The sequence below is a fragment of the Herpailurus yagouaroundi genome, unplaced genomic scaffold, assembly GCF_014898765.1.
Source record: "Herpailurus yagouaroundi ecotype Mexico unplaced genomic scaffold, PumYag 222, whole genome shotgun sequence".
NCBI lineage: Eukaryota > Metazoa > Chordata > Mammalia > Carnivora > Felidae > Herpailurus > Herpailurus yagouaroundi.
Genome location: NW_024412453.1, coordinates 5060639 through 5074548, shown reverse-complemented (window position 1 = coordinate 5074548; position 13910 = coordinate 5060639). Strand labels below are relative to the sequence as shown.

The 13910-nt window shown below is 37.0% G+C and overlaps 1 protein-coding gene across 1 annotated transcript in view; it reads right to left on the bottom strand.

Moving 5' to 3' along the window:
- The window catches only part of SMG1 (SMG1 nonsense mediated mRNA decay associated PI3K related kinase), a 100515-nt gene that overhangs the window by 48898 nt on the left and 37707 nt on the right, over window positions 1-13910 (bottom strand). Inside the window, 15 exon segments of the mRNA XM_040458941.1 lie at window positions 153-349; window positions 977-1176; window positions 1752-1892; window positions 2371-2472; window positions 2566-2653; window positions 3366-3484; window positions 3961-4034; window positions 4036-4123; window positions 4262-4392; window positions 5963-6232; window positions 7066-7167; window positions 8352-8576; window positions 10255-10428; window positions 12702-12799; window positions 13704-13776. Of these exon segments, the coding sequence (XP_040314875.1) occupies window positions 153-349; window positions 977-1176; window positions 1752-1892; window positions 2371-2472; window positions 2566-2653; window positions 3366-3484; window positions 3961-4034; window positions 4036-4123; window positions 4262-4392; window positions 5963-6232; window positions 7066-7167; window positions 8352-8576; window positions 10255-10428; window positions 12702-12799; window positions 13704-13776 (2082 nt within the window).

The following is a 13910-nucleotide window of genomic DNA, read 5'->3' as shown; positions in this document are numbered from 1 at the left end:
TAGAATAAAGAAAAAGAAGAGCTCACGGTTGGTTAAAATTTTAGGTACAGACGTCTCAAATACACAAGACTACTGGGATTTCAGCTCTGCACACACTGCCAGGCTTGACCATGAAACTGCTACAAAGCAACACTCAACCCACTGGAACCAACCTTGGGAGGTGACGTTAATGCGTTAGCGCACCCCTCATATGCGTTATACATTAACTTCTCCAGATTTTCCAGATACTGCAGAAGAAGAACAAGTCTAAGCTGGTTGCTACTGTGGCCTTCATCATTGTCTGCAGTTGTCCACTGACTAACATCTTGATCGGGGTTTAACGTGTGAGCCGCGAGACTTCTAATGATACCTTAAAGCAAAGACAGAATTCCATATTTAAAAGACATTCTAGAAGTTAGAGATAATTTCACAAATTCCTATTTGTCAAGCATCCTCTCTAACCTACCATTTAAAAACAAAATTCACAACATGAAAGGTCTTTTATTTTAGGGGGAAAAATGTTTTAACACAAATCCCCTAGTTTTTTTTAACAAAAAAAGACATCCATGCTGTTGTCAACACAATTATTCAATGAAAGGTTATTTTAGCAAATATTATCTGAAAGACTGATCAATTATTGAGGAATAAAAAAGCATATAACCTCAAATCTCTGAACAAAGATAAGAAACCCTTTTGTTTTTAAAGGCTATTTATTTATTTTGAGAGAGAGAGAGAGAGAGAGAGAGAGAGAGAGAGAGCACACACAAGTGGGAAGGGCAGAAAGAGAGGGAGAGAGAGAATCCAAAGTAGGCTCCACGCTACAAGTACAGAGCGCAAAGAGGGGCCTGGTCCCACAAACCATGAGATCATGACCGGATCCGCTATCAAGCCTATGACACTTAACTGACTGAGCCACCCAGGAGCCCCCATCATTTCTTAATATAGGGTTTAAAGGTACTTCTATCACCAAGTTTGAAAAAAGCACAAAGCCACTTACCTTCAATTGTCTGGAACGTATCCTGAGCTCTGCCCAGTGGGGTTCTCAACTTAGAAAGCACAGTGAACTGTGCTGCTTCCCAAATAGCCCACTGCCAAAGAACGGCATCTGTCTTTAGAAGATTTCGGGGAATTGTTGATTGGTCACGCTTATCCAGTCTCTGGCAGCTATAGAACAATCTTTCTAACCAATTGTCCTTCCTGGGAAAAGGAGTTTCATATTTAACAGACAATGACAACTTCATTAAATAAAAAAAAATAAAAAATAAAAAAATTTGCAAGGGGAACAGGCGTAGGGGACTACAATTTTTCCTAGTTCAAAAGGAAAAACCCTTAACACTGAGAAGCATTATATCCCTACCTTTCATGCTGAGGAGGTCTTTTACAGTTAAAACAGGATGGGGTACGATGTGGAAGGATTATTACGGTAAATGGCCCATGAGAATTTGGCTACCAGGATAAAACATTCACTGCAACTCAGCACCTGCAGAATGACTATGTCCCCAGGCCTCTCCTCAAGCATTAATGACTAAGTCAGAACAGTTAACTGTCAAACATATTTCATCACTCAATTTTAAAGCCCATTTTTGTTTCTTCAGATGCTATCTTCGAAGCAATTCTTCCTACTGCTGGAAACTAAAATAACCCATTTGAGAAGATATCACTTTCTATTCTGCCACTCCTGACATATTCTCTCCAAAAATGGGTGTAGGGTCAAGATATTCAAGTACATTTAGGTTGCTTTTCCCAGATGAAAGAGTCAAAGAAAATCTTACCCTGTTCTATGAGAATTCCCATATAAAATAAAACTAATAACATCAGAGAAATCTTGTGGGTGGAATGTGTTACTCGGTGCTTTACTCATGTGACTTCTTAATGCTAAAGAAATTTCTTGAATTTCTGTGTGACTGTTATTGCTGTAGACAGAAAATAAAGTCACTGTTACACAAAATGTTTTAGTTAACAGGCTAGTTCATACTGTAAATGGGCTATTTCCTCGCCAACTAAATGCAGAAGTAAAAAAATAAAACAGACTTCAAAACAGACACTGTAATATTATTACAGTTTCAAAATCAACCTAGTAAAAAATAAAGATTACAGTTGAGTTTTTCAAATAACTGAACTACTAAGAAACACATTTTGGCACCCTATTATATAAATTATTCAGTACTTATTACCACGAGCTTCTAAGTTTATAAAAAATATTAAACTTTGTTACTTTCTTCTAGACCTGGACAATTTGATCCTTTGACATGTCTTCAGTCACTGAGAAGTGCCACACAAGATGTGACACCGATTCACTAATAGGCAATTTGTCGTTTCTTAAACTGAAGGACTACTAGGCAGTTAAAACATAGTGGGAGGGATGTGTTTGTTCTAACACAACTGTTATACCTCAAGACAACATCTAAAGGAATTGACTTCAACAGCTTTCCAAATGCTTGTCGAATGCGAGTTCCACTGTGGACAAGCTGAACACGGCAAACATCAACACACCTACAAAAAAACGCAACAGGTAACAGAAAGAAGTGCAGCAACAGTTCCAAGGTACTAGGACCAGGGTCAGAAGATAGAAGCTTTAGTCCATACCGCTGTAGAAGATCATCTGGCAAGGAAGACGACAAAGCATGTAGACTGCTGCAGGCTTGCAGACAGATATTCACGTCTTCAACAAGAGCTATTAACAGGAATTAAAAGATACTTTCAGTTTGCCACAAGAAATCACATGCCAGTACACCATAACTTCCTGAACACACTCACTCGTTCAACAAATAGTGAGCGCCCACACTACGGACGAGGCATTGCTCCTGCCTAGAACCATCACTGGCAGTAACATCTGGGAAAACGATACGTTCAATAAAACCCACTTAAAGTTACTAGTCTTCACCCAAACCTTTTTCTGAAGGAAATTTTAAAAGTACATGGAATGTATAAATATTTTTGTAAGATTAAAAATGTGACAACCACTTAAAAACAATTTATTTTTCATGTATTAAGAATACCAAAATTTGGGGCACCTGGCTGGCTCAGTCGGTTAAGGTTCCGACTTTGGCTCAGGTCACGATCTCACAGTTTGTGTGTTCAAGCCCTGCGTCAGGCTCTGTGCTGACAGCTCGGGGCCGAGAGTCTCCTTCCAATTCTATGTCTCTCTCGCTCTCTGCCCCTCCCTGCCCACATGCGCGCATGCACACACTGCCTCCCCCCCCTCTCAAAAATAAACAAACATTAAAAAAAATAACAAAAGCTAAGACAGATTATGCATCTGCCCCGAGATGGGAATTATACATTTCATGTTATGAAAATGTTCAAGTGACTATCTTTCTCTCATTTTACTAAACACCCCTTTCAAGTGTAGATTAACAAAATCTTTAAAAATCACAGAATCTTACTGTTGGCTAAAAGGCCTTTACAAAATTTATGGAAAGATGGAAGAGAGAATAAAGGTGCATATGTTTCAGACTTCTTCATTAAAACAGCCACTTCCAAAGCCCACGTCATTAACAGTTTCCTGAAACACAAAATATACAACTGATTTTACATTAAAGAGAAAGAAAGAGAGGAAGAAAGAGAGAAAGAGAGAAAGAAAAGCTTTAAAATAATCTATTCTTCTTACATTGGTTTGCTTTTGGCTTTTTAACTATCTCAAGCAACAGAAAACAAAAATTCAAACTATAGAAATTCCTTTGTCAAAAAGTTGAATGCTTTTTAAGAAAATCTCCCCAAACCAGGTGTAGCACAGAATATAAAAAAAACTGTATAGGTACATTCTTCTACACAACTGCAGGCAGGGAGGTTTCATTCAATTCTTTCGGGAAAGAACAAGAAATCTTGGATTAAATAATAAAGCTGTATTTTCAAGTGTGTCGTAACGAAAAGGCTGCTCTACCCCACTGCCTTAAGGCTGGATTTCTTACCCTCAAATTATGTAGCTAAGTTAATGAAAGTTAAGAACACCTCATATTATGAAATTAGCACTTAGGTTACCTTGTGTCCTGGTTAAGATTATCTTTCTTAAGCAATATTCCCAGGAGATTTAATATAATTGAGAAATGTTTTTTTTGTAGCTGTAGTTACAGTACTAATCACAGCTCCATCAAACAAAGACGGGGACGAAGAACTAAGACTACTAGATATAAAGTGATCATGCCTGGAAGACAAAAGAAAAATCATCTTTCATCTCTAATTTTTTTTAAAAAAGCAGTTCCAAAGTCAACACTTTCAAGTGCCCATCTTCCCTCATAAAAATTAAAAAGAAATTATTTTAAGTATCCGTACAGCACAGTACCTGGTACAATGAGAATACAACGTGTAGAGCACTGCATACTGAATGGCAGGGAAGTGAACAGCCAAGTCACCGTGCACAATCATCAGATTCTTACTCAGGAGGGCAAAGACAGTTGGAGACAGTGCCCACATCTGATGACGTAAAAAGAGAGTAAATGTTTGTTTTCTCCAAGACACGCTTGTCCTTCAAAATATGTGCACACATTTTTAAAGTCTAAAACCACAGATTTAAATCCAGAAACAATCTAGTGCATTAAACCTGGGGTCAGCATTCACTTTTTGTGAAGAAAGTAAGTATTTTAGACTGTGCAGGTCAGGTGATATCTCTGTTGCAATGGTCACCTCTTCAACTCTGCCAGGGCGGTGAGAAAACAGCCATGGACAAAAACATAAATCAGAGTGGCTGTTTCCAGAAAAGTTTCCTTACAGAAACTTTTTATACATACCATATTTACTACATACCATATTTACTACAGTAAATATAGTATATATATACATACAATACTATACTATCTTTATACATACTATAAATCCTTGAATTTAAATGGGAATTATATGGCATGTGAATTCAATGTCAATAAACATTGTTTTTTAAAAAGAAAAACAAAAACAGGTATTGAGCTGTACTTGGCTCACGGGCCAAAGTCTACTAATTCCTGATCTAAACAAAGCACTCGGTACCCTTTAGTGTACTAGACTAGACTGCCTCTCCTCAATTTCCATCTGCTGCAAATGGCAAGGTGCCCTGTCCAATGAGAAAAAAGGTACCTCCTGCCACTCTAAGCCTTTTCCATCTTTCCCTTTTCCTTCCACGGCCAACATACTCCATTCCACCTGACTGTCCTTTCCCGATACTGTTTCCAGAGTGCAAGACAAAAACCTCCTCAAATCTATATACAGTTAAGAAGTGCTCAACAATGAAAGGTTAGGGTCCGAGTAGAGTTTACCGTCTCCTTCCAACATCTGCCATAAGGAGCAGTGAAAAGAGGAGCTATACGCGGAGCGACACAAGGCAATCTGATCACGAGAGCATGCAAGTATAAACATCAAATGTTGGCTTTTCCCTCCCTTCCCTCTTAGGAAACTTTATCTCTTAATTAAATCCTATTATTTTTTATTAGAAGCAATGTTTTTCAATCCCTCAAGGTCTAACAGAAGGGGAAAATATACATATCAGCAATAATTATAAATCAAAAAAGCAAGGTCACTTCAAATTTCTTAAAGGAAAGTTATCTTTATTCTTTTCCCCAAAAGAAAGAATATATGAGTATTCCTAGAGAAAAGTAGGCAGTCAAAAAGTAAAACCATCTGTAAGCACTAACTTTAGTGAACAGAAGGAGAAAAGCAGGGAAGAAGGAGCTGTGTATCAAAAGAACTACACAAATTTGAGCTGTAGAAAATGTTGACAAATTTTTAATAGGTATGCTAGAGTCAACAGAAATTCATAGAAGACATTTTCCTAAAAATAAAACAAATGTGAAAAAAATCTTTTCAAAGGCTGTCAAGGAAAGGAAGAAGAAAACGAAATCTAACAAGAAAATATTCCTGTCAATTTTAATTATCCAGGCATGTCCTAAATATGGCACTTTGTTCTACAGTGACTCCAGAGACACACCGACATGATAACAGTAAATGAAATAAACATGCAATGACAAGAGGCTTAAATGAGATTAAAACAAAGCCACTACAAGTAAAGACTCACCCCAATTAGCGAGTTTTTGGCATTTCCAATTGTAGTCAGGGCACTGAGGTCAAATATAACTACAAATTTGGCATTGTCTACATTGAATACATGATTTTTAAAAGCCTCGTGTTTTATTTCAGAACAGGCATCAGGAAGTTGTAGACTATGTAGCAGATTGTTTAGGGCACAAGTCATTTCCCCCAGAATTAATTTATAGGCAGTCTCCAAAACAGGAATGTTCTTCAGGCTAAGCACTGCTTGATAAACAGCATGGGCTACTGCAACAACCTTCAAAAGAGAATGCAGGAGAGTGATAACTAAATGGAAAATAAAATTACTAGCTGCCTAATGTGATGATACAAATCAATTTGAAGACTAAGAAATTCACTGTCCAGAATATCAGAGACCTTAATTTCTTTAAAAATCCAACCTTAAGGAACCTATATGCATCAAAAAGTTTATAAAAATTTTCAGAGGCGCCTGGGTGGTTTAGTCAGTTAAGCGTCCAACTCTTGACTTCAGCTCAGAGATTGGGCTCCCGCCCTGTGTCGGGCTCTACGCTGATGGTGCAGAGCCAGCTTGGGCTCTCTCTCTCTCTGCCCTTCCCCATACGTACGTGCATGGCATGCGCTCATGCATGCTCTCTCAAAGTAAATAAATTTTAAACATTTTCAAAACCTGATTAGAGAGAAAGGGTCCTCTAAATTAAGAGTTCATAAAAGTATCAAAACACACACAAAAAGAGCAATTTGTTAAAATTGGTTTTTCAACAACTACTTGGAAAATCTGTCGCATTTCTGACTGGGAGTCAGTTGAAAAGCTAATAGTTAAATTTATGACATACACAGTACTTCTGAACTTGTAACTTTAAAAAGACAGCTGCTTGTTTTATGAAATTTTAATAAAACTTGATAAAAACAAATTACGGAAATATGAAAAGAATAGCTGCCCATCAGTCTGACAATCAACAAATACTAAGTTAAAGGGATCACTGTAATCATTGTATTTTAAACCCAGTATTTAGCATTTCACTCAATTTCATTTATGGAGCCTAATAGGCAACTTAGGTCAACTCTTCAATGACCTAAATTACCAGAAGTTCTTATCAGGGCATCACTTACCTCCTTTTCTTTATGATAACGCAAAAATAGTAGTTTAGATGATGGTATGAACAGTTTTTCTACAAATGACGATGGCAGTTTTGTATTTATCTGTTCAACAATCTAAAAGAATAAAACAAAAAGAAGTGAGCTACCAAGACACAAAAGGACAAGAAACCGTTTTTAAAGGCAAAAGGCCAACAGAAAGAAGCCAATCTGAAACAGCGACACACTGATTCCAATAATAAGACCTCGTAGAAAAGGCTAAACTATGTATACAGTAAAAATATCAGTGGTTACCAGGATTCGGGAGGGATGAATTGGTAGAGTACAAGGGATCTGTAGGCAGGAAAACCATTTAGTATGATACTATAATGGTGGCATGATTCATTTGTCAAAACCTTAGAATGTATAATCCAAAGAGTGAACCCTAAGGTAAACTATGGACCTCACTTAATAACCTGTCAATTTGGTTCATCAATTGTAATAAATGTATCACTAAACAAGATTAGTTAATAATGAGGGGAACTACTGTGGTAGAGAGTATGGGAACTCTGTACTTAAGGCTCTTCTCTAAAACCTTAACAACTGTTCTGAAAACTATTAATTAAAAACGTAATATATCTAAACTATATTTTAAGTCCTTAACATTGTAACATTTAAATGTTGAGACACTTAAATAGGATACATGTATCTACACTTAAATATGGGCATTTTTTTACATTGGCAATTGGCAGAAATGTTCAGCAGAACATCAGCTACAATTTGCTTTAAAACAATTCAGTTGGGGTTGGAAGCACAGCAAGGAAGACAGAGAGTCAGAGGCCTAGAGGAAACCAGATGGACCATGTGTTTCTAATTATAGAAATAATACAAAGATTCATTATGCTATTCTATTTTTTTAATACTCTTCAAAATGCCCATAATAAAAGACGGAGAGGAAGGGAAATATTTATGATTAAGGAAAGAATAAACACTATAAAACAAGTTTGATTTGGGAAACAAAACAGAACAAGGTCTTTCAAAATAGCTATCAAGTACCGATACAGTATTTATCATGTGTACTCGATAGTCTTATGTGAAGGACAATGTTTCATCCAAAAAAAGAGAGACAGGGAAAAAAGCTATATTAAGATCAAACACTAAAAGTAAACAGATAACAGAGCAAAAGCAAACTAGATTATGTAAATACGACTAATTAACGCACTCTTAAAAGAACAACAACCAAGGCCTTCACTTCTTCTACACTAATTTAAGGGCCTGAATGAACAAACATATTAAAAAGCAACAAACAAGAATTCACATACCAATGTGAGTAAATTCAAGACTGAGATGATATAATCTGTACCGCATGTCTGGCAATTCTCCAGTTGATCTAATCCATATGTAATGACCATGTCACAATGTATAGTCATGCTAGGATCCAAGCTGCCGAGCAAAACACCAACACACTCATTAGCAGCTGTCAACACAGCCTCAGAAAAAAACACTTGGTTTGCAGCCGTCACACATCTCATTACTCTGTACAGAACCTGCAAATGGGGAGAACAAGCAGCTTTTTAAAAAAATTCACATGCTTCCACAGAGTAAAAAAAATAGTTTCTATTTAATGCAGTTTCAACTGAAAATTAACTGCCTGCCTTGTCAGTAGTCTCTTAATATTCTAGCTCTCAGTGGCTGAATAACAAGGGTATCTTTAGTAAAATACACACAATGATCTTGCCTAAAAAATTCTAAAGTACTACTGTGACAGAAAATGGAATTTGCCATCCTCTATTTCTTTCATACCCAATTTCTATCACCCTCCCTCCCCCACCTAAAGTGACCAAATGGATGAAGCTCAGAATTTTTATATTCATGAAATACACCAGTACTGAGAACAGTATTAACATGGGAATAAACCAGCCATGAAAATAATCTTTCTCCATTAAAGCACTTGGGCTTTTGGTAATCAATCTTTTAAAACTAAATATCCTAGTCACCTTAGCTTATGAAAGTTCATGTACTGATGGCCTCTTTGGAAACAAAACTCTCATTCATAACATACAATACCTATTTGAGGATTATGAAAATCATGTAACTTCCAACCAAAAACCCCACTAAACAATAAGCATCACTATTAATGTACTAAATTTCTAATAAAAGTAAGTTAAGAAAAAGCCAACAAATTGACACAGTATATTTTTCTGTAATATTCAATAATCACTACATCCAGGCTTCAACCTATAGGTTAAAAAGGCCTAGAAGACCTTCATAAAAGAATATAATAAATATATAACTACCCTGGGAAAGGACTGTTCTTTCCTTTTGTTTTATATCTGAGTTTATTGCCCTTATTTCAACACTAACAATCATCAACCCTGAAGATATTAAATCATCTTGTTCAGGTTTAAACTATCAAAATGCTGGTTTTAATTATCTTCAAGATCTGACATTTCTGCTCAAATACACAATTAACTTACCGAAAATTACATATACAATTAATATCCTATTTTATCTAGCAACGTATTCAACAGAAGTAAATAAACATGAGAGTTTTATCCTAACAGTAAAATTTTAATCATTTAACCTTTTATGACTACATCATGCATGTTTCTCCCTTCTTATTCAAGCACAGCCAGTGACAGGTTCCCTTCTCATTTCTATCAGACAGAGCCACTCCCTAGACTAATACAGTGCAGCTCACGTTTGGGGCTGCTGAAGAGGGGCAATCACACTGCCTCTTATAACTGATCTCACACTACTATGTATTTAAGTTCTTATAACTTTATAACCTTTGATGTCAGGCTATCAAGTTGTTTCATCCTGCCATGCTCAGAAAAAACTACTTTTTAAGGATTTCTCTGTAATGTACTATTCTTATTATGCTGAAAAACTAAACTCAGTAGTTGAAAAGCAAAATTAATTTTATGAAAGATTTTAAAAGAATATTAAAAGAACAAGAATAATGCATTTATGAAGGATCTCATGAGATAAAACTTTGCACATTTTAAAATGCAGCGTAGCCTTCGTCTCATATGGGGGTGGGCAAAGAAGAGGGATACAACAGGATTCCCTACTTTCCTGGTGATTTAAGAAAGCAGCCACATATGTACCTACATACTAAACAAATGAAGAGTTAATAACATAGTTCACAAGGTAAAGAGAAACATTTACAATACACAACCATTTTATTTTTGAATGATACTTAAAAGTCCTAAAGACACTTACATCTGTTACATACGCCTCAGTAATTGGAGGACCTCTAATTGGGCTGAAGCGTTCCCCAATGCTCCTCACTACAGTACTGAACACCCGGAGAAGAGCTGCCAGCTTTGGTAAGGACACAGACGGAGGAGGAACATCTTCATCCACCGACTCCCCAGAGGCCACATGGCTGAGGTCCTAGATGTGAAATCACAGCACTCTTATTTAAGTAGGACATTGTTCGGGGCGCCTTGGTGGCTCAGTCAGTTGAGCATCCACCTTTGGCTCAGGTCGTGATCTCACGGTTCGTGGGTTTGAGCCCTGAGTTGGGCTCTGTGTTGACAGCTGAGAGCCTGGAGCCTGCTTTGGGTTCTGTCTCTCTCTCTCTCTCTCTCTCTCTCTCTCTCTCGGCCCCTCTCCTGTTCATGCTCTGGCTCTCTCTCTCAAAAATAAACATTAAAAAAAAATTTTTTTTAAATGTTTAAAGTAGGACATTGTTCAAAAAAACCCAAAAAACTCCCATTTTTAAAAGTTTATTTTAAAGGTTTATTCATTGAGACAGAAAGAGAGAGAGAGAATTCCAAGCAGGCTCTGCACTGTCAGCTCAGAACCTGACGTAGGGCTCAATCCCACAAACCATGAGATCATGACGTGAGCCAAAATCAAGAGTCAGACACCCAACTGACTGAGCAGCCCAGGTGCCCCAAAAAACTCCCAATTTTTAAGTCAATTAATTTTGTAATAGATTTTTACAAATAAAGTAATTTTAGCCTATCAGAAATCAGAAAAAGAAACATGAATCTAAATGTAAAAATGAATCTGACTTCTCGAATTAACAAGCCAATATTTAAATAAGCCAAAATAACCTCAACAGATTAAGGAAATAACTTCTCATACCAACTCAGATAGGTATTGAGGAAAAATTAATTCTAGTACATATACTCTGTTACATACAGGTATAAATGAAGCCAGAAACTTTTGCCATTCCGGAATTGGTTTCTGCCAAAATCTTACTCCAGGTATTCTTTGAGCCACTCAACTCAACAGTAAGTATCCCTACATGAACACCATGCACACAAAGAGCGAAGGGAAGTGAAGTGTTAAAAAATTATAAAATCTGGTTTACAAATCTAGTTACGGAGATAAGATATACTCAAAGAAAAAGATTGGCAAAAAATAGGATACTAGAACCCACATACACCTACATATAATTAGGCACCGAAATAATTGAAGGGAATGAGATCTTATAAATACCAGAAGGGGGCTGGGGGGGGGAGAGAACTGTTACAAACTAAAATGGGCAGCTTCACTGATACAGATCAGCTTTAAAGGCAGGACAGGAACAAAGATATTCTAAGTGTGGAGGCAAAGAAACACATACAAGCAAAATCCTCCCTTCATTCTTCTCTGAAAGGCTCAAAATAGCAAAGACAAAGCTGAATCATTATGGGAGCCTCAAACACCACACAAGAATCATGGCAGTTCTGAGTAGAGAAGAAACACAGAGGTTCACACAGGACATGGCCAATTTAAGTCATGAGCAGTGGGCCAGGAAACCCAAGACCCAATAACAGAGACTTGAGCAGGACCCGTAAAGTGGACACACTGCACTTATACAACTGCAGAGTCTGCTGAAGCCAAGGCTTATCCTCCAAAGCATGACTCAAGATCCTCAGTGTATGTGAAAGAAAAGTCTTTAGAGGCTTGTATACAGTATCAATTCACTTTACTTTTAATACTTTTAGTAACAGAAAATAAAAATGAACTACAGAAAATGTCTTCAGAAAACTACTAGCAACCAGAATTATTTCAAGTTTTGCAAAATAAGTCCTGCTATTTTTCTTTCAGTCTTTCCGGTAATGCAGCTGGTAACTTAAAAACAACATGTAAGGGACACATGGGTGGCTCTGTTGGCTGAGCATCTGACTCTTGATTTTGGTTCAGGTCATGATCCCAGAGTTATGGGATCAAGCCCCACTTTGGGCTCCACACTGAGTATGAAGCCTGCTTGAGATCCTATCTCTCTCTCTCCCCTCTGCCCTTCTCCCTGGCTCACACTCTTTAAAAATTAAAAAACAAAAAAACACACATCTAAAAAAAAAAAAATTAAAATATTTTAACTGTCTTGTAATTTCTATTCAAATGTCAAGTGGTCTGAATTATTTTAAAAATAAATCTACGTGTGTCTGAATGGGTCAGTCGGTTGAGCATGTGACATCTGATTTTGGCTCAGGTCACGATCTCACGGCTTGTGGATTCGAGCCCCTCAGTCTTTGTACTGACAGTGTGGAGCGTGCTTGGGATTCTCTCTCTCTCTCTCTCTCTCTCTCTCTCTCTCTCTCTCTCAAAATAAATAAATAAACTTCAAAATCAATCAATAAATCAATCAATCTAGCACTGTTTAAGATTTCTGTCTTGCTCTTGTTCTTAACTGAAATCTTAGGAAATAACTCAGGTTTCTATATACTCACCTCAGCATATGCCTCCATATCCTCTAGAAACTGACCAAGAAGGGTGGTAGAAAATGCAAGATCAGCCACCCAAAACGGCTCTAAACTCTGCAACCATCCTAAGAAACATACAAAAATTTTAAAAGAGTAAAGAAAAACAAAAAATCCAAGTTAAAAATAGTATCTTAAAAGCCTTGTTTTAAAAGTTATGATTTTCAGGTTGCATATCCTTAAAACATACCTTATTTCATAAAATTAGGACTGTTAACTGTTAAATAAGCTGATCATGATTACCAATGTCTTTTAATGCTGCAAAAATGAACAGTCTCCAGAAATTAAAATGTGTATCTGCGTCCTTATTTTTCATATTGTCACTATACACGTGGCTTAGAGTAAAATGCCACAATCTACCACCAGCCTGGCTTTCTACTCCAGAGCCACAACCACCCACCAAAGGTGTCCACTCATCTCCCCAGTGGAAATGGGTCAGACCCACTCTCAGTGTCATATCCTATGTTCAGCAGGTTATTGCACCAATTAAGCTAAGAGAAAGAAACAATTAGCACCTGAAACAAGCCAAAATGTCCAAACGAATTGTGCTAGTCATTCATTTAACTCAAAACAAATGAAAAAAATTGTCTTTATCATTTAGAGTTCTCCAAACGGATCCAGAAAAACAGGTCACAAATATCCAGGATTTCATTCTACACTTAGGAGTACTGCCCCTGCAACACCACCTCCTACCAGCACCATCCCAAGTGACTAGGGCGAAGTCCTTTCAATTTCTCACAGGTGCAATTACAACCTGTCTCTACCCTCCCCTACAAACTACTAAGTACACAATCTTGCTTTGAAAGGATAGATTTTGCTAACAAGCAATGTTCATTTATAATAACCAAAATATTTCTGGGAAGCAATTCTTTTTCTTACATTAGGAAAGAAATACTATTAACAGCTGGACTCTGAGGAACCAGAGCTCCTTCCCACAATACTTAAATAATTGGTATATGCTGAATAACTTACCAGACACCTGCTGTGTAAGCGAAGGTTTCTGAGTATGATCTATATGCCATCCAACTAATATATCAACTGTATCCTGTGTGGAGACACAGAGAAAAGGGCTAATCATTTTAAGGTCTAACTGCTATCCCTCCTGTGGACCATTTCAGAATTTCAGAGTAAGCAATCCTAGCAAAAGTGTCTGTGTTCGACCTATTTGACATTATATAA